The sequence below is a fragment of the Oppia nitens genome, unplaced genomic scaffold (genome assembly GCF_028296485.1).
Source record: "Oppia nitens isolate AA-2021 unplaced genomic scaffold, nextdenovo-longstitch-racon4-pilon3 scaffold20_pilon_pilon_pilon, whole genome shotgun sequence".
NCBI classification, from domain to species: domain Eukaryota; kingdom Metazoa; phylum Arthropoda; class Arachnida; order Sarcoptiformes; family Oppiidae; genus Oppia; species Oppia nitens.
Genome location: NW_026533200.1, coordinates 1,616,080 through 1,635,116, shown reverse-complemented (window position 1 = coordinate 1,635,116; position 19,037 = coordinate 1,616,080). Strand labels below are relative to the sequence as shown.

General features: G+C 20.6%; 2 protein-coding genes across 2 annotated transcripts in view; one reads left to right on the top strand and one right to left on the bottom strand.

Annotated features, from left to right (window-relative positions):
* Positions 1 to 15,875, top strand: part of LOC128953172 (filaggrin-2-like) — a 30,657-nt gene extending 14,782 nt beyond the window's left edge. The window contains exons 3-5 of the mRNA XM_054298646.1: positions 14,944 to 15,329; positions 15,656 to 15,819; positions 15,870 to 15,875. Coding sequence (XP_054154621.1) covers positions 14,944 to 15,329; positions 15,656 to 15,819; positions 15,870 to 15,875 — 556 coding nt within the window. The remainder of the gene's footprint in view (positions 1 to 14,943; positions 15,330 to 15,655; positions 15,820 to 15,869) is intronic.
* A 377-nt stretch (positions 15,876 to 16,252) lies between these two features.
* LOC128953171 (uncharacterized) lies at positions 16,253 to 16,780 on the bottom strand. Its single transcript, XM_054298645.1, has 2 exons — positions 16,727 to 16,780; positions 16,253 to 16,630 (listed from the first exon to the last, which is right to left on the bottom strand). Exons 1-2 carry the CDS (start codon positions 16,778 to 16,780, stop codon positions 16,253 to 16,255), a joined length of 432 nt encoding a protein of 143 aa, XP_054154620.1.
* Between the last annotated feature and the right edge of the window lie 2,257 nt (positions 16,781 to 19,037).

Below are 19,037 nucleotides of genomic sequence, written 5' to 3'. Positions count from 1 at the left end.
TATATAATACTAATGGTTATGTTTTTATTATTGAGATTGAAGAGAGTTTTAATAAACCAAAAAAAAACTTGAAAATATATAATAATTATTTAACTTTTTTATTAATTAAGAAACTGTAAATTTTTTAATTATATTTCTAATAATTTTTTATATAACAATCTATAAATGTTTTTAGATAGAAACTGCTGACCCTACCATTACATTAACTATTTTTTATTACTTATAAAAAAAATAATTTAAATTAATTAAATTGTATAGAAATTAATAGTAGTTTTAACAATTTGTATTATAAAATAATTTAAAATTAACTAATTAATTATTGTTTTCGTTAATTAAACGTAAAAAATGTAAAATCATAGATCGATGTCTTCAAACGGGACACAAACATATTAAATCCCGATTTTATTAATTACCGAAACGGTATATACGGGTGACAGAGAATTAAGTAAACATAATTAGAGGTGTTATTAATAATAATAAAGTTTTTTGTTGTTGTTGTTAAAATTTTTATTTATAATTAGGTTAGGTTTTTTTTACATTTTTATACAGTAATATATTATATTATAAATAACTGTAATATTTTAATTTATATTATTAGTTATATTTTATATATAAATCATTAAATATTTATTATTGATTTACACAAACCTCAATGTTATATTAATTATATTTATTAGTTATAATTTTTATTAGTTATTATAATTTTTATTTGTTATTATAATTTTTATTTGTTATTATAATTTTCATTAGTTATTATAATTTCTATTAGTTATTATACTGTATATTATATATTTTATATTAAAAATATAAAATTAATTTAGCTCTATATAAATAGAAATAATTTTTATTATTAATTAAAATCCATTGTAAATTTTGATTAATTAATAAATAATTATTTAGTTATTTAAACGTAAAATAACGTGAAATCGGCTATAATATTAACAATATGTGGACCTCAATCAGGACCCAAACATAATTATTTGAAAACTGAAAAGTTTTAATTATTATTTTTAATAATTTTATTAATTTATTATTAATTTTTAAATTATATTTCTAATAATTCTTTTATATAAAAATATGTTTCCCTAACATTTCATTAACTATTTTAAATTAAATTGCTTAGAAAATAATAGCAATTTTAACAATTTGTATAATAATATAATTTATAATTAATTAATTAATTATCATTTTCGTTAATTAAACTTAAAAAAATGTAAAATCATAGATCGATTTATTAATTACCAAAACGGTATATACGGATGACAGAGAATTAAGTCAACATAATTAGAGGTGTTATTAATAATAATAATAAAGTTTTTTGTTGTTGTTAAAATTTTATTTATAATTAGGTTATTATTAAATACTAATTAAACCACTTTTTTCATTATTTTAAACAATGCAAAAATTTTAAAGCTTATAATTTAAAAAGTATTAGATTTATATATAGATATATATTATACATTATATCTTTTAAATTCTGAAATTTTATTAAAATTTATGAAATAAATAATTTAAATGCAAAATAGTTACTTAAAAATTAAAAACTGTGAATTATTATTAAATTATAATAATAATTAGAATTATTGGACAATTAGTTTAATTATAATTTTTTTTGTAATAAACAATTAATTTAATAAGATATATATAATAATTATTTACAGAGTAATATTATATTACAAAAAAAAAACTGTATAGTTTTAAATTATATTTGTAATAATTATTTATATAAAAATCTATAAATAATTATTTGTAGCCTATCAAACCCCGAGATTATATTAGCTATTTTGTTACTTATTTTAATTTATATTTAATTTATTAAAATATATAAAATTAATTTAGTTTTATAAAAATATGGATATTAATGTTTTATTTATAAAAACTATTTGAAATTTAGAATAATTATGTTATCAAAAAAAATAATAAATAATTTAAATTATAATAATACTAATCATTAAATCAAAATTTATATATTTGTTAATTAATTAATTTATATTTATTAATTAGTCAGTAAATAAATGTACTACAATAATTTTTTTTATTTACTAACATTTTAAATATTACTTATATTAAAAATAATAATTAAATTGTAAAATTAATAAACACTAAATATATAATGCAAAATAGTTACTAAAAAATTAAAAATTGTGAATTATTCTTAAATAATATTAATAAATAGAATTATTAATTAACAAATGGAAGTTGTATTTTTAAAATTATTACTTAATTATTATTTTCTATTATACATAATTAAACTTAATTAAAATTACATTAATTTATTTTTTAAAACTATTTAATATATATTATTATTTTATATTATTAAATATTTAACTTAATTATATATTTAATCTAATTAATTAAAATAGATAATAATATTTAATATAACAATTATAATGTTTGTTTTGTAATACACAAATAATTTAATAAAATAAATAATTATTATTTAGATTTTATATACAGTAAAATATTATATTACAAAAAAACTGTAATATTTTAATTTATATTTCTAGTTATATTTTATTTATAAATAATTAAATATTTATTATTAGCTTACACAAGCCTCATTGTTATATTAATTATTTTTATTAGTTATTATAATTTTTATATAATTTATTAAAATTATATATTAAAAATATAAAATTAATTTAGCTTTATATAAATAGAAATAATTTTTTTTTATTAATTAAAATCCAATGTAAATTTTGATTAATTAATAAATAATTATTTAATTATTTAAAAGTAAAAGTTTTAATTTTATTTTTAAAAAGTAATGTTTTTTTACTAACAATGCTTCAAATAATTTAAAAATTATTACTTATTATATTTTTGTTGAACATTATATTTAAATATTTGTTTGTTATATATATATTGTTAGTATTATAAAAACAAACAAAAAAAAATATTTAATAATTAATATTATTGTTTGTATACAATAATTTCTATTCAAATCATTAGCAATAATTTATTTTTTTATTTAAAATTTTTTATAAAAACTAATAAATTATTGAACAATTTTAATAATGTAAGTTATAAAGTTATTTTTGTAATTAAATTATTAGTGATAATAAAATTCATAATAATATTGATATAATTATTATTAAAATTTTCACATTAAATAATATTATACAATAATTAAGACTTATTATATTATTAAAAAAATTAACAGTTTTTTTATAATAATAACATTATTGTAACTTATTTTTTAAGTTAACTATATTATAATATGGTTGAGTCTTATCCGCCTACCCTGCCTACCCTTGCCTACCCCTAACTTTTTTGCCTACCCCTAATTTTTTTGCCTACCCTTAACATTTCTGCCTACCCCTGCCTACCCCTGCCTACCCCTAATTTTTTTGCTACCCTTAACATTTTTGCCTACCCCTGCCTACCCCTAACTTTTTTGCCTACCCTTAACATTTTTGCCTACCCCTGCCTACCCCTGCCTACCCCTGCCTACCCCTAACTTTTTTGACTACCCATAACATATTTGCCTACCATTGGGTTGGGTCTTATCCGCCTACCCCTGCCTACCCTGCCTAACCTTAATATTTTTGCCTACCCCTAACTATTTTGCCTACCCCTGCCTACCCCTATCATTTCTGTCTACCCTAACATTTTTGCCTACCCCTGCCTACCCCTACCTTTTTCTTACCCCTGCCTACTATTAACATTTTAACCTTACACAAACCTATTATTAATTCTAAATAAAATAATAATTATTAATATTAAATTATTTAATTAAAATTATGTTTATTATATAAATAATTACAAAAAATTATTTTATTTTTTATTAAAAATAAATTAATAAAAAAATAAATTATAATTATAAAAACTACATATTTAAAAATAAATATTTTTTTTAAAAAATAAATATATTTTTACTTAAGATAAATTTTAAAATTTCTATTATTATCCAATTAATTAGTTATAAATAAAAATAATTAGAATTATTAATATATATATATATATTTGATTTTTGTTTATAAAATAAAATTCATATTATATAACATAAAAAACAGTTTTAGTTTATTTTAAATAATAATTTTAAATAAAAATTTATAAATAATAATAAATAAAATATTAAATAATTATTAAATAAATTATTAAATATTAATCTTAGTATATTTAGGTAGGCAGAAATAGTTAATAGTTAAGTGTAGGCAAGGGTAGGCAAATATGTTATGGGTAGTCAAAAAAGTTAGGGGTAGGCAAAAATGTTAGGGTAGTCAAAAAAGTTAGGGGTAGGCAAAAATGTTAGGGTAGGCAAAAAAGTTAGGGGTAGGCAGGGGTAGGCAGAAATGTTAGGGGTAGGCAGGGGTAGGCAGAAATGTTAGGGGTAGGCAGGGGTAGGCAGAAATGTTAGGGGTAGGCAGGGGTAGGCAGAAATGTTAGGGGTAGGCAGGGGTAGGCAGAAATGTTAGGGGTAGGCAGGCGTAGGCAGAAATGTTAAGGGTAGGCAAAAAAGTTAGGGGTAGGCAGAAATGTTAGGGGTAGGCAGAGGTAGGCAAAAATGTTAGGGGTAGGCAAAAAAGTTAGGGGTAGGCAGAAATGTTAGGGGTAGGCAGGCGTAGGCAGAAATGTTAAGGGTAGGCAAAAAAGTTAGGGGTAGGCAAGGGTAGGCAGAAATGTTAGGGGTAGGCAGGGGTAGGCAGAAATGTTAAGGGTAGGCAAAAAAGTTAGGGGTAGGCAAGGGTAGGCAGAAATGTTAGGGGTAGGCAGGGGTAGGCAGAAATGTTAAGGGTAGGCAAAAAAGTTAGGGGTAGGCAAGGGTAGGCAGGGGTAGGCGGATAAGACTGTATTGATTTTTATAATTTTTTTTCTTTAAGTAATAGTGATATTTTTTGAAACTGTAAAATTTTTAATAATATTTTCCCCAATAATGTTAACTATAAGTTGTAATATATTTTAAAATTAGTTTACACAGCTGCGACTTTTTTTTAGGTCATAACATAAACATATTATTATTTAATTAAATTTACGTAATTTTCATATAAATCTAACATATTAATTTTTTATAAAATTGCAAAAAATAAAAAATGTATCTTAATAGGTTATTTAAAATAATAATATTTTTGTTTACTTTTTTCAAAAATGTTAAACTGTAAATTATAATATTATGCTAATATTAATTTTTTATACTATTAATGTTTATTATTTAAAGTTTCTCATTTTTATTATTTTTTTTTTATTGTTTTGGGTATAATATATAAAATATTATTTTGTTTAGTATATTATGATTTATTATGATATGTTCAGTTAAAAAAAAATTATAATTAATAATAATAATATATATATATAGTTTTAAAATATTAGATATATATTGTTTTATTTTATTGCAATAAAAACTGAATTTAGCTAATAATCAAATAAATTCATTGCTAATTATAACAAATTATAACAATTAATTTATATTAAAAAATTATACATTATTTTATTTTTTTATAACTTTTATATAAAAAAAACATTTTAATTTAAAATTAGATTAAACCACATTTTTAAAGTTTTGTGTAGTTGGCACTTATTTTCATAATAAATAAATAAATTTTATTTTATTTTATCTAATAACTTAGTTTTTTTAGGTTAAACTTAGGTTAACCGCTAATAACTAGCGATTTATTTGGACACATATTTTTGGGACAATTTTCGTTAAGCATTAGCAGCACTGGTCGGTCAACTGGATATATATATATATCGGTATATGATATATATCTCAGAGCCGTGTGTTTACCATTTAGTTAGGGTAAGGATATTGTGAATGTTTTTATTTTTGAAGATTTCATAAAAAATATGAATATTTTTTCTCAAAAAAAAAATCCGAAAACCCTAACTAAATGCTAAACATACGGCTCTTGAGGTATATTACCAGTTGACCGACCAGTGCTGCTGATGCTGAGGGGGGGGGGTAGTAGTCCCGAAACATGTGTCCAAATATATCGCCAATTATTAGCTGTTTAACTAAGTTTAACCTAAAAAATAAGTGATTGAATAACACAAAAAAAAATTATTAAAAAATTTGATTGTTTATTAAAAATTTAATAAAATTATTGGTTTAATTTTTTTTAAAAAAAATAGTAAACAGTCAAAAAAGTTTTGAAAAACTAAAAAAAAATTATATAATTATTTTTTTTATTCAAGAGTAATATTATATCAGAAAAAAACTGTAAGTTTTTAATCTATTTTTTTAATAAATTTTTATATAAAAATCTATAAATATTATTTAGTAGAAGCTGTAGCCACAAACATTATATTAACTAATTTTTTTACTTATTTTAATTTATTTTAATTATTTTTAAAAATATTTATTTAAGAAAATTATTTATTAACTTAGTTATAATCTAATTAATTATATATCTATTTTTTGTAATATTCAATTAATTTAATAAGATATATAATAATTTTTTTTATAATAATTTTATATTAAAAAACTGTAAATTTTTAAATTCTATTTCTAATAATTATTTTATATAAAATTATATAAATTTTTATTAAATGCCTTCTCAACCTATTATTCTATTAGCTATTTTTATTACTTATTATTATCTAAAAACAATCAATTATTAGTAATTAATATATATATATAACTAAATATAATTAAATAACTTATGTAACAAAACAAAAAACTTGAAGTTATTTTTTGCTATAAACTGTAATAAAACAATAATAATAAATACTAGTAATTAATGTTAAAAATATCTAAAAAATTATTTATGTGTCATATTAGGACAACAAATTAACTTTATTTTAGTAATTATTTATATAAAGTAATGATTTAATTTTAGCAACTTTTACAATTAAAATGTAAAATTAATAATCAATAAATATAAAATGCAAAATAGTTACTTAAAAATTAAAAACTGTAAATTATTATTATATTATATTAATTATTAGAATTATTAATAAACAATTTTAATTTATTAAAATTATAATTTAATAATTATTTTCTATTATACATTAAATTTATTTAAATTTATTTTATTTTTTATAACTATTTGAAACTGTAAATTTTAAATAATTTATCTTACAATAATTTTAACTATAAGTTGTAATATATTTTAAATTAGGTGCGACACGTGTGCTGTATTTAATAAAATAATTTATTTTTAATATACATTTAGTAGAAAACTGCTTATTTAATTTAGTATAATTTTTTTTTTAAAAATAATAATATTAGTAATACTGATTTTTTTGAAACTGTAAATTTGTAATATTTTTTCTTCTAATAATGTTAACTATAAGCTGTAATATATTTTAAAATTAGATAAGCCAGTTGCGGTGTTTTAAAAAAAATAATTTTAATGTTTATAAACAATTAAATTATTTGTATTAACTTAATTTAAATAGAAATAATTTTTGCTTAAATTTTTATATATATATATAATTCTTAAAGTTATTAAATTAAATTTTAATAGTAATATTGATAATTTTTTAATTTATATTTAAATAAATTACCATGTTCAGTTTGGTCAGAAATTTAATTTTTAAAATGTTACAAGGGTGCGAGACATCCAGTAATAATTTAGTATTTCTTTTTATTCTAGGTAATATTATATTATTAAAAGCTGTAAATTTTTAAATTATATTTTAAATATTGTTTTATATAAAAAATTTATAAGTATATATTTCTAGTCGCTACCAATACCAACATTATATTATCTATTTTTTATATTTTATTTATTAAAACTATATATTAAAAAATAAATATAATTAATCTATCTTTATATAAATGGAAATAAATTTTTTAATGATTAAAATCAATTGAAAAATTTGAATAATTGTATTTGTAATTGTATTGAATAATTAGTTATAGTTTGCAACAAATTAAATTAAACTTATAATAATAATAATAAGCTTTACATATGATATATAGTAGAAATTAATTAAATTGAATAAAAAATAATTGTTGTCTAGGTTTTAACACTTACCTCCTTTGACCACGTTTTTAAATAAAACATACACATCAATTTTGAAAAAAAAATTATTTTATTAATACTATATAAAATAAACATTAAAAAATTAATTTTATTTATTTTGAATAACACAAAGCTCCTTTACCAGAGTTTTACCATAATATATAGACATAAATTTAGAAAAATTAATATTTTATACATTTAATTAGATTTATTGGAGATATATTTTTTATTGTTTCATTGTACAAAAATATAGTATAAAAGCAATTGTATAATAAATTTTCAGTCATAATAGTCTTTATGTGAAAGTAGTGAACAAGTGAAATGGATGATATAAATTACAGTGACTTAAATAAAAGACTAGAGTCATATAAAAATTTTCAATGGACAGAAAGGATTACAGTAAATAATTATCAACAATTTGCTGAAGCAGGATTTTACTCAATTGGATTACAAGATTTTTTGAAATGTTATGAATGCAAAGGTGGACTATGTCTATGGTTACCTGGTGATGATCCATGGATTGAACATGCGAAATATTATCCACATTGTGCATTTTTGCGTGAAAATAAAAGCTTAGTTTTCATAGAAGAATGTACTAAAATTCATAATGAAAGACTAAATAATGATAAAATAAAATGTTTTGATATAACTAATGTAATAATGAATAATAAGATAGAAAATAACATGTTATGTAAAATATGTTATATAAATGAATTTGATATTGTATTTTTTCCATGTTCTCATTTATTAACTTGTTATACATGTTCAATGAAATTAACTAATTGTCCAATTTATAATGCAATTATTGTATTAAAACAAAAAATTTTTATTTCTTAATAATATTTTACATGAATAAAAAATAACATTATTTAGTAAAACGTTCATTAAAAATTTTTTCTCTAAATTCTTTTTCTAAAACATAAGATATATTTTCTCCAATAAGTTTACATTTTATTTCATGAATACGTCTATCCCATACTATCCAATGCCAATTAGAAATTCTTGCTTGTTTAGAAGCATATGGCCAAACATACATTATTTTTACTTGTACATTATCACAGAATCTAACCGATTTCATGTTTTTTTTAATTTATTAATTATTTTAATAATTATTTTATCATTCAATAATCTATTACGTAAAAAAAGTTTAATATTCTTTTAAGACTATAATTTCTTGTTCGCAGTAATATATAAAATATAGAATAATAACCACAAGTAGTTGACAAATAATGTTGTAATGGTATTTGATTAAATATATATTTTTTACCATTTAATTTAATAAAGGAATATATTTCTGGGTGATAAGGTTTTCTTCCAAATGAATCAAAATATTCAATTGGTCCAGTAAGTGGAACATATATAGCAAACCAGTGTTCTCCAGGTTGTGATGATTTATGTGTGTTAACAATCAATGCACACGGTTTAATAGTTTTTATATAACTTATCTGATTTAAAGCTAAAACACCACAAAATTGTTTTTTTGCTATTTTATCTCTTTTAATAAAACTTAATATTTGAATAGAATTCATGTTTAGTAATCAGTAGTTACATTTCTATTTTCATCAATTTCTATAGTATTATCAAATACAGCATAACAAATTAACTTTATAGCATTTGCTAAATTTTCTGAAAATTTTAAATGCACATTAATATATCCACTTTTAGGTAAATTTATATATTTGTTAGTAAAACTAAAATCATTATTTAAATTAAAAGCATATAAACATAATCCATTTTTATAATTTTTAACGTCAATTGGAGATGGGTTATTAACGTAATTATATCCTAAATTCAATAATAAATCGTGGTATTCTCTAGCAAATAAATCTGTTGTATAGTTAGGTTGATACGGTACTTTAGGTATCATATCTCCATTGACATTTAAACTTAAACTATTTAAATTAAAATTTTGAAATCTTAAAGGATCTCGATAACTATTTCCTCTGTAAGCTGCATCGTCAACCATACCTAAAATAATTTTACTAGGTAATTGACCTAGATATAAATTATCTATATTAAAAGTTGATTGTCCTTGAGTTAAATTAATTACTTTAATATTAGGTCGTTTAACTGTATATAATGCATTAGAAATTCTTAATGCTTGTGCGTGTGCATTAAGTAAATTTGGTGTTACTTTAACTTTTCGAGCAAAAACACTCATATCTGTAATTTTTAACAAAGGATATTGATCTGCTGTCATTGCTGCTGTTTCAGAAACTGTTGGCCATCTTTCATTTGCTTTAGTAAATTCTAATTTAATTGGTACACCACTAATTAATAATTTATTTGTTGTAAATATTGGCCCATGTAATTTTCCGTAAAATTGCATTACTTTACTAGCATTACATAAAGTTGCTAAGTGTTCATTTGGATTTTCATAATTATATGCTGGTGTCCAAAAAGTTGTAACAAAGCCAGATGATGCAACAGTTGAGTTAGAATAATTTGATTGCTCAGTAACCGCTTCAATAAATGACATATAATTATAATTTTGAGCAGCTTGGCTCACTAATGTTGATCCTAGATAAATAGCTAATTGATCAAATGCTGTGTTTAAAACGTAATTAGTCGGCGCAAAATTATTAATTGCTGCTGCAAAATTTGTTCCGTCTCTGTTTGTTAATTTACAAGTCAAATATAAATAAATATTTCGCATATCAATATACTCATCAGCTGATGCTTGAATTTCAAAATCAATTGTGTTTGAATCTATTACATTTGATTTAGGTCGATATTCAAGTATTTGTTGACTCTCAATTGTTCCTTGATATTTTACTTTTTCAAATAAATCTAATTCATCTTTTAAAATTTCAGTTGCCATATTTAAGCAAATATATCCAAATTACGTTTTTGTTTATTTTTACCTTTTTTTGATTTTTTAATAAATCGTTTTTTATTTTTTTATTAGTTCTGGGTTTTCTTCTTAAACCAGAAACTTTGTTTTTATAAATTTTAGTTTTTACAGATTTTGATTTATGTGGCAGAAAATCAATATTATTAGGTTCAATTTGATTTATACCTTGAATTGGTATTCCTTCACCTTTTTGATTATATTTTGCTTGTGCACAATAATATGAATTATAATCCATTCTGATAAGATGTACACATGTTGCTATTAAAAATACAACTAAGTTATATTTTGTACTGAGGTCTTATTATAAGCGTAGCAAATAATTTTCCTTTTCTAAAAATAAGATTGTTGTTTTCTTCATCAGTGATACGCAAAGTGATTGTATTAAATTCATTGTATTTTAATGGTATAAAATTTTTAACGTTGAAATCAATTTTTATAACATCATCTTTTTCCGAAATATTTGTAGGGATAATTCTTAATATATTAGATTTTTTATTTTGATAATTAGATTCAATAATTATATTACAATAAACAATTAAATAATTTATATTTCTCGAGACACTTAATGGACGAACATCACTTTTTATTTCTTCTATATTATTAATAGATGTTTTTAAAGCGTTAGGAATGTCAGAATTTTGATATGTTAAATTAATTTTTTCATTGTTTATTATTTTATATAAGGAAAAAATATCAAATAAATTATTTATATTATAATTTTTCAAACCTAATAGTTTTTTTAAATTTTCGTTAAAATCAATATAAAAAACACCTCTTAACAAATAATATTCTACTTTCTTTTCATTGTCATTTATTGCTTTTTTATTTGTTGGTTTTATTTTTTCATATTCTTCTTTACTTATTAAAACATCATCATCATGTAAATTATACCAAAATTTTGTTGGCATATAAAAATTTCCATTTTTAATTTTATAGATATTTTTTGTACTATCAAAATCAAATACAATATTATTAATTTTCCATTCTAAACCAGAACTGTATTCTCCATAATTACCAATTACCTTTGTTGAAGGCATTTTGAATGTTTTTGGATATCTTTTTTTAATAGTATTTTCAATGTTTCCATTAATTTTAGTTATTATTTCTTTTATATGGTCTTTCCAATGAATATCTTTGTTATGTAATATTTCGTAATTTTCAGTTATATTTTCTCCTAATGAATAATTTGAATCAAACTGCACAACAAATTTTGTAATATTACTTAATCTATGTTTATCGTGCTCAACAATATCATTTTTTATGTCACCATAAAATGATTCTGGTACCCATTTGAAATTATAAGTAAGAACTAAATTTTCTAAAGGTTCTTTTAAATCAAGCCTTTTAGGAATAATTAGCTCAGCTAAAGCACACTCTTGTGGTTGTTTAAAAGATATGGATGGATTATAATCTACTTCTACAGTACATTCGTTATTATTATTAGTTAAATAAAAGTATTTATCATCACTTTCAAAATAATTCATTTTTAATCAATTTTTATTAATTCATTAGAATAATAAGAACCTCTTATAATTACACCTTTTTTGTCTTTTACTTTATATTTATAATAAGGTGATGTATAAAATATTTTATGTATTATAAATATTTCATTGCTATAATTAGGAATATATCCTTTTTGAAATATATTTCTCTTTAATTGTATTCTCACAAAATCACCAATTTTGTAATTTTGATTTTCTTGTGAAACTTTTATTTTGTATAAATTATTATATACTATTTTTTCATTATTTTTATTAACATCAACTGGTTTATATTTTGTTCTGCTGTGTGTCGTGTTGTTATAGTTATTAATAATATTTTTTAATACATTAATAAAATTTTTTGTTTTGTTATAATACATATATTTGTATAGTTTAACTTTAATTGTTTGATTCCAGCGTTCAACTACTCTGGCTTTAGATGAATCTTTTAGTACTAAATGTTTTATTTTTCTCCACTTTAAATATTTTTTAAATTGTTTATTAGTAAATTCAAGACCAGCATCAGTAGATAATATACTAGGTTTGCGTTTAGATAATTTAAATATTTTAATAAAAGCTGCTTTTACTGTTTTAGCAGTTTTATTTTTAAGTGGAATTCCCCATCCAAATTTTGATAAATTATCTATTACCATAAGTACATATCTATAATTCTTATTTATTGTAGGATATTTAATTTCAATTAAGTCTGCCTGCCAATTATGATCAATATAACGAGAAACAATTGAATTTCTTTTAAATTTATGTTTTACTGGTCGATGAATTCCATATACATTTTGTTTTGTTAACCATCTTTTAATTTCATTATATGTTATAAATGGATATTCTTCTTTAATTACTTTATATAAATTATTAATTCCACTAAAACTTGATGATTTTGTAATATTATAGTATGCTTCAGATATAGTTTTATTAATATTTTTTCCATTCAAATGATTTTGAGACATTAGGTAACTTATAATTTGGCTTTTCTAAATTTCTTAAGTTGTAATTACGTTTAGCTGTAAATAATTGTTTTTTAATTAACGATAAAACATTAGGTTTAATATTTAATTTATTTTGACCAAGTTTATTCTTATTTTTGAAAGTAGTAAATGCTTTTCTTCTTAAAATTTTTGGAGTTACATAATCATCATCATTATCTTCTATTTTTTGAGGGATTCTATTTATGGGAACATTATCTTCAAATACATTATTTGTTACATTAATATAATCTTTGTCTTCAATATTGTTAAATTTCCTTTTAAATATCAAAAATCTTCTTAAAGAATCAGCATATAATTTAGCTTTGTCACGCTCTGTATAATTTGTGTTTAAAATTAAATGTATTTCTTTGTCCAAGTCATTTAATCGTAATAAATTAGGTTCAGTTTGTAATTTTTGAACATTTAAAAACTCTGAAATTTTATTATTGGAATTATTATCATTCATTAATTTAAGTTTTTTAAAACTCATTTTACGTATATTTTTCTCTGACTTTATTTATGATTTTTTTACCAAAATGACTAATTAAATGAGATATTGCTTGTTGAACAAGTATTTTTAAAAAGATATTGCCACCTTTTTGTATTAAAATATTTTTTCTTTTAATTATAGGAGATTTTATAGAAAGTTGTCGCAATTTATTTTTATAAATTTTAAGTTTATTGAAATCACAAGTTTTTAATGGTATATTTCCAAGTAAACAATTTTTAGCTATTTCTGATATTGCATTTATAATACAATTATTAGCTTGTTTTAATAATTGTTTTCGATCTTTTTTTGTTTTTGCTGTACTTAATTTTTTTAAATATGAAACACAACGTAAAATATTTTTTAATTTATTTGTTTTTAATGTAGACGCATTGGTTTTCATTTTCATGAAAAATGTTAGATCTAACTCTTATATTATCAGGTGTGTTTTGGTCAAAATCCAATAATAAATAACTGAAAGGTTTGTTTTTTGTTGCATCAATATAAGAGTCATATATAAACTTTGGATTACTGCTATCAATTTGATTACTTAATATTTTGACAGAAAGTGTTTCCCTTGGATTACTCATTAAAATAACATATGTGGAATTAGTTGAAATATCACGCATATATTTATTTTTATGAAATAAATTTTGTATTAACAATATAACTGTTATATTTTTATGATGTGATAATTTAGTAAATAAATCACTTATAAATAAATCATTGCCTACAGTATGCATGTTATCATCAATTATTAATAAATTATTTTCGTTAGAATCAAACATTTCAATATTGCTTTTATCAAAAGTATTAACTTTTTTAATATTTATTCCATGAACATTGTTTATTATAGGAAAACCTTGTCCAGAATAATATACAATTTTGTCAAAATAAAATCCAAATAATTCATACATGTTATTTAACATTTTACAAACAAATTCAGTTTTTCCCGAACCCGATGGACCATAGATAATAAATCTTCTCGGGTGTTTAAATGTTGCATCATATGTTGCCATTACAAATTTTAAAATATTAATATTTAGTATTAATTAATATTACACTATATATTTATTAATGTCCTTGAATTTAGTTATAAATAAAGAAACTTTTTAAAATTTTGTTTTAGTTAATATTCGTTTATTATGGCTTTTCTTTCACCAAGTTTCAATGATTTAAAAATTATTATATGTTCTAATGGTTTCAAAATTGATTGTGAATTTATTTTAAGAGAAATTGGATTTTGTTTTAACAATATAAGTGGAAGTGTACCATTTAATTGTCGTATAAATCGAAATAAAATTGATGTTTCAAATCAATATTTAATTGACTACCTTGAAAATGAATTTCATGGATTAAAATTCAACAAAAAGTTTGAGTATGGATTATCAGCAAGTGAATTTGTTCCTGTTATTAAAGCAATATATCATTTAAATTCCAATACTAAAGCAAAGTATATTGGAATAACTAAAAATGATGAAGGGATTAAAGGACTATTATATAAAGCAGGATTTGGTCATTTAATTATTGAAATTGATAACATTAATGTTCTCAAAATTTGTGATAAAACTATTCCTACTGATGGAGAGTTAATGGTTATTCAACAAAATGATATAAGTATTCAACCTTGTAATATTCATGATAGACTTAAATCTATCTATAAACCTCTCTGCGCAAAAACTAAAGCTGAATATTTGTATAAATTATTAAACGACAATAAATCGGATTTAACTCAAGGCCAAGTTTTATATTAATATAAATAGTTGAAAAATTTTATTTTAAATCATTAATAATGAAGCCATTGAATAATGATATACCTTCTTTGAATAATCTTTATAAATCTGATAGTGTTAAACAAACTATATATAGTATTTTAAGTGAAGAATTTGACTACGTTTTTGATTCTCTATTAAATGATGCTAAATGCATCAAATCATTATTAGTTAAAGAAATAATTCGCAATAAAATTGACATTAAAGAAATGTATATTCAATATGGATTCCCTATGGAAAACTTGAAACAATTAAAAATTATATTGGATACAATTAAAGAATGGAAGACTAATGAAGATTGTGACAATGTATTTACCAATAATTGGGATAATGAGGTATATAATTCTAAAACTAATACTAATAACTAATTTTTAGTATTTTATAGGAATAAAAGAATTGTTCAAATAATCATCATTTGTTGGCACATATTATAATCAACTAGAAAAAACTTATTTTAATATTATTTGTACTGTACTTAATTTAATTAATAATTAAAAAATAAAAATGTTTTAATTTAATTTTTTTTTATTTTTTAAAATAAAATAATTACAATATTGAAAATATATATATATAAAATTATATAATGATATATTTTTTTTAATAAATTGGATATATATAGTTTATTTAAAATTTAACAATGATTAAATAATAGTATAAACATTATAATCTATAATTAAATATATAAAATAAAAATAGTTTTAAAAATTAAAATTAATAAACGTTATTATAATAAAATAAAAATATTAATAATATTTAAAATAAAATGTATTATTTTCCAGTAGAACCAAATCCTTTGTCAGCTCTTTTTGTTTGTTTAAAAGTTGCATTAAACATTGTCACTTTTTTCAATGGTAATATAATAATTTGTGCAATTTTATCTCCATGAATATAGGCAAAATTATTAATGCTATTATTAATCAATAGCACTTTTATTTCACCAGTATAATCTGAATCGATGACACCAGCTCCTATATCTATACCCTTTAATGCCATTGAACTTCGTGCACATATTTGCCCATAACTTCCATTCGGAATTTGCATTTTTACACCAGTTGAAATTAATTTTCTTTCATTTTGTTGCAATACTCCTACATCATTTGCATACAGATCATAACCTGCACTCTGTTCACTTCCTTTTGTTGGTATCTTTCCATCATTTATTAAGTTAATTTTCAATTGTTCATCTAAACAAAAAATAATCTTTATAATATTTAAGATTAACAACTAAATATATAATCTTACCATTCGGTACAATACATTTTGGAAGTGAAGATATACATTCAAATGATCGTTCATTATAATATTTAATATCTGCAACTATTGCATTGGCTAATAAAAGATCTTTTCTAAACATGTAATTGTCTAAAACATTTTCGTTAATTATTTCTATCTTAATATAAGTATCATTATTATCAACCCAAAAGCAACGCATAATTAAATTTACATTTTTTAATTCAATTATATCAAAAAATTTTCCAGCTGAAAATTTTGGTATATCATAATTGTTTTTAATCTTAATAATACATCTATTCATTGGCTCAATTATATAATCAAACAAAGGTATTATATTAATAATACCAAAAGATGACAATTTAATTAAACTTTTTTGAATATTATCTTGGGTAATGGGTAGAGATTTTTCAGTTATATAGGCTCCATTAATTATGTTATTAGAAATTTTTGCCACAGAATTCATATTTAATAACTGGTTTAATTGTTGTGGAGAAGTTATTTTTTTAATAACTATTTTGCTAAATTTTTCTAGAGATAATGGGGGAGTTGATGATGATGATGATGATGATGTTGATGCTATCTGATCGTTTAAATGAATTGATGAATTTTGAGATGTATCTATAAAAATTATAAATAAGATTTATAATGACCAAACGGAAGACAATTCACACCATCATCTAAAATGAATGATTTGTCGTCAAAAGGTTGTAATACAAATTTTTGTAATTGAACAGATTTCAAATTATGATTTTTAGATTCAATTTTGTTCATCGTTGTATTAAAATATTTTTCTTCATTTAAAACATTTATTTAATGATTATGTGTCATATAATTATTTATAATATATTTTTTTACACCTTTAGCCACACGTTTATTCATAACTTCATCATATTTAATAGAATATAATTTACTTTTTAATCCAATAAATTCATTTACTTGTTTTTCTCCATATTCTGATTTTAAATATCCAATCATTTTTTGATGTTTGTCATTATATAAACTATGATTTTTTGAAAAATTTGAGTAATCCATTATAGGTGAGAAATATTTTTTCAAATCTTCATAATAGTCGTTAGTTTTAATTTCATAAACTAAACTGTCCGTATCTGTATATAATAATTTTATTTTATTATTATAATGATTTTTAAAAACTTTGTAATGCATAGAATACATGTAATATTTAGAAAGTTCTAAAACGGAAAATCCAATAAATATTGGTTTATCTAAAGTTACATTTGTCTTATTCATTTTAATCAAAGCAGAGTTCTCAGTTAGAATCTGTGCAGTATTAAAATTTAATTTTTGAATATATTTATTTGCTTGTTTCCAATTTAAAGCAAATTTTATATCTATATGTTTTCTTTTGTCTTCAATACTTTTACCAAATACAGAATTATTCATTAATTTATACAAATCTTTTTCAAAATCATTTGTTGCAATTTTTCTAAGATTTGTATTTATTGATATATAAGATTTTAAAAAATCGCTTTGATAAAACTCTATTCCGCGGTGAATTTTTTTTAATTTTAATCCTAATTCCAAATACAGTTTTAAATTTTTAAAATTAATAATATATTTAGTTTTATCATAAAATGTTAATAATAATTTTTCCGTAGCTGATCGATTATATCCATACATTTTAAGATCTTTCAATAAATTGTGTTGATAATCACTTAATAAATTGTTTGTAATTTTTAATTTTTCTGGAGCAAGTGGAAAATCATGTTTGTCATATAAATTTGAAGGATATTCTAAGTCACATTCTAAAATATATCCTTTGTCACCATTTGTTTCAATAGTATTCCAATTTATATTGTTAAGAGTAGTAATGTCAACCCAATTAAAATTTTTTAAAGGTAATTTTTCGCTAAGACTTTTACCATATAGATTATTTACATCTAAATGAGTTAAAAAGATAGTGTCGTTTTTATCATCAAAATTTTTACAATATTTATTATTAGCAATTGAATGTCTTTTAAAGACATTACAAATTCCTCCTCTTATTCCTTGTTCAATAAACATGTACATGTCAATATCTTGCATTAGTTCAATTTCTATTTTTGTTAATTTTAAAGCGGCGGCCCACGCCAAACCAGGTATAGAATAAAAATGACAAGGTTCAAGTTCATATTTATCAAATATCATTTTTCTAAAAGTTTGAAAAATATCACATAATAAAGCTGTATCCAATAAACAATAGAAATCATGATATTCTCCCAAATTTTTAATTTTCATTATTTTCCAAATTTTTTTAGCAAAATTGTAATCTTCAACACTGATTGATGTATCATTTAATTTAGAATAAAATTTTTCAATTGTT

Bases quoted from the DNA above. Each gene is read 5' to 3' on its own strand.
- LOC128953171 (XM_054298645.1), bottom strand. From the start codon at position 16,780: ATGAACGATCATTTGAATGTATATCTTCACTTCCAAAATGTATTGTAC. The intron at 16,631-16,726 runs GTAAGATTATAT...AATGATGGAAAG, and splicing joins AAAATGTATTGTACCGAATG to ATACCAACAAAAGGAAGTGA.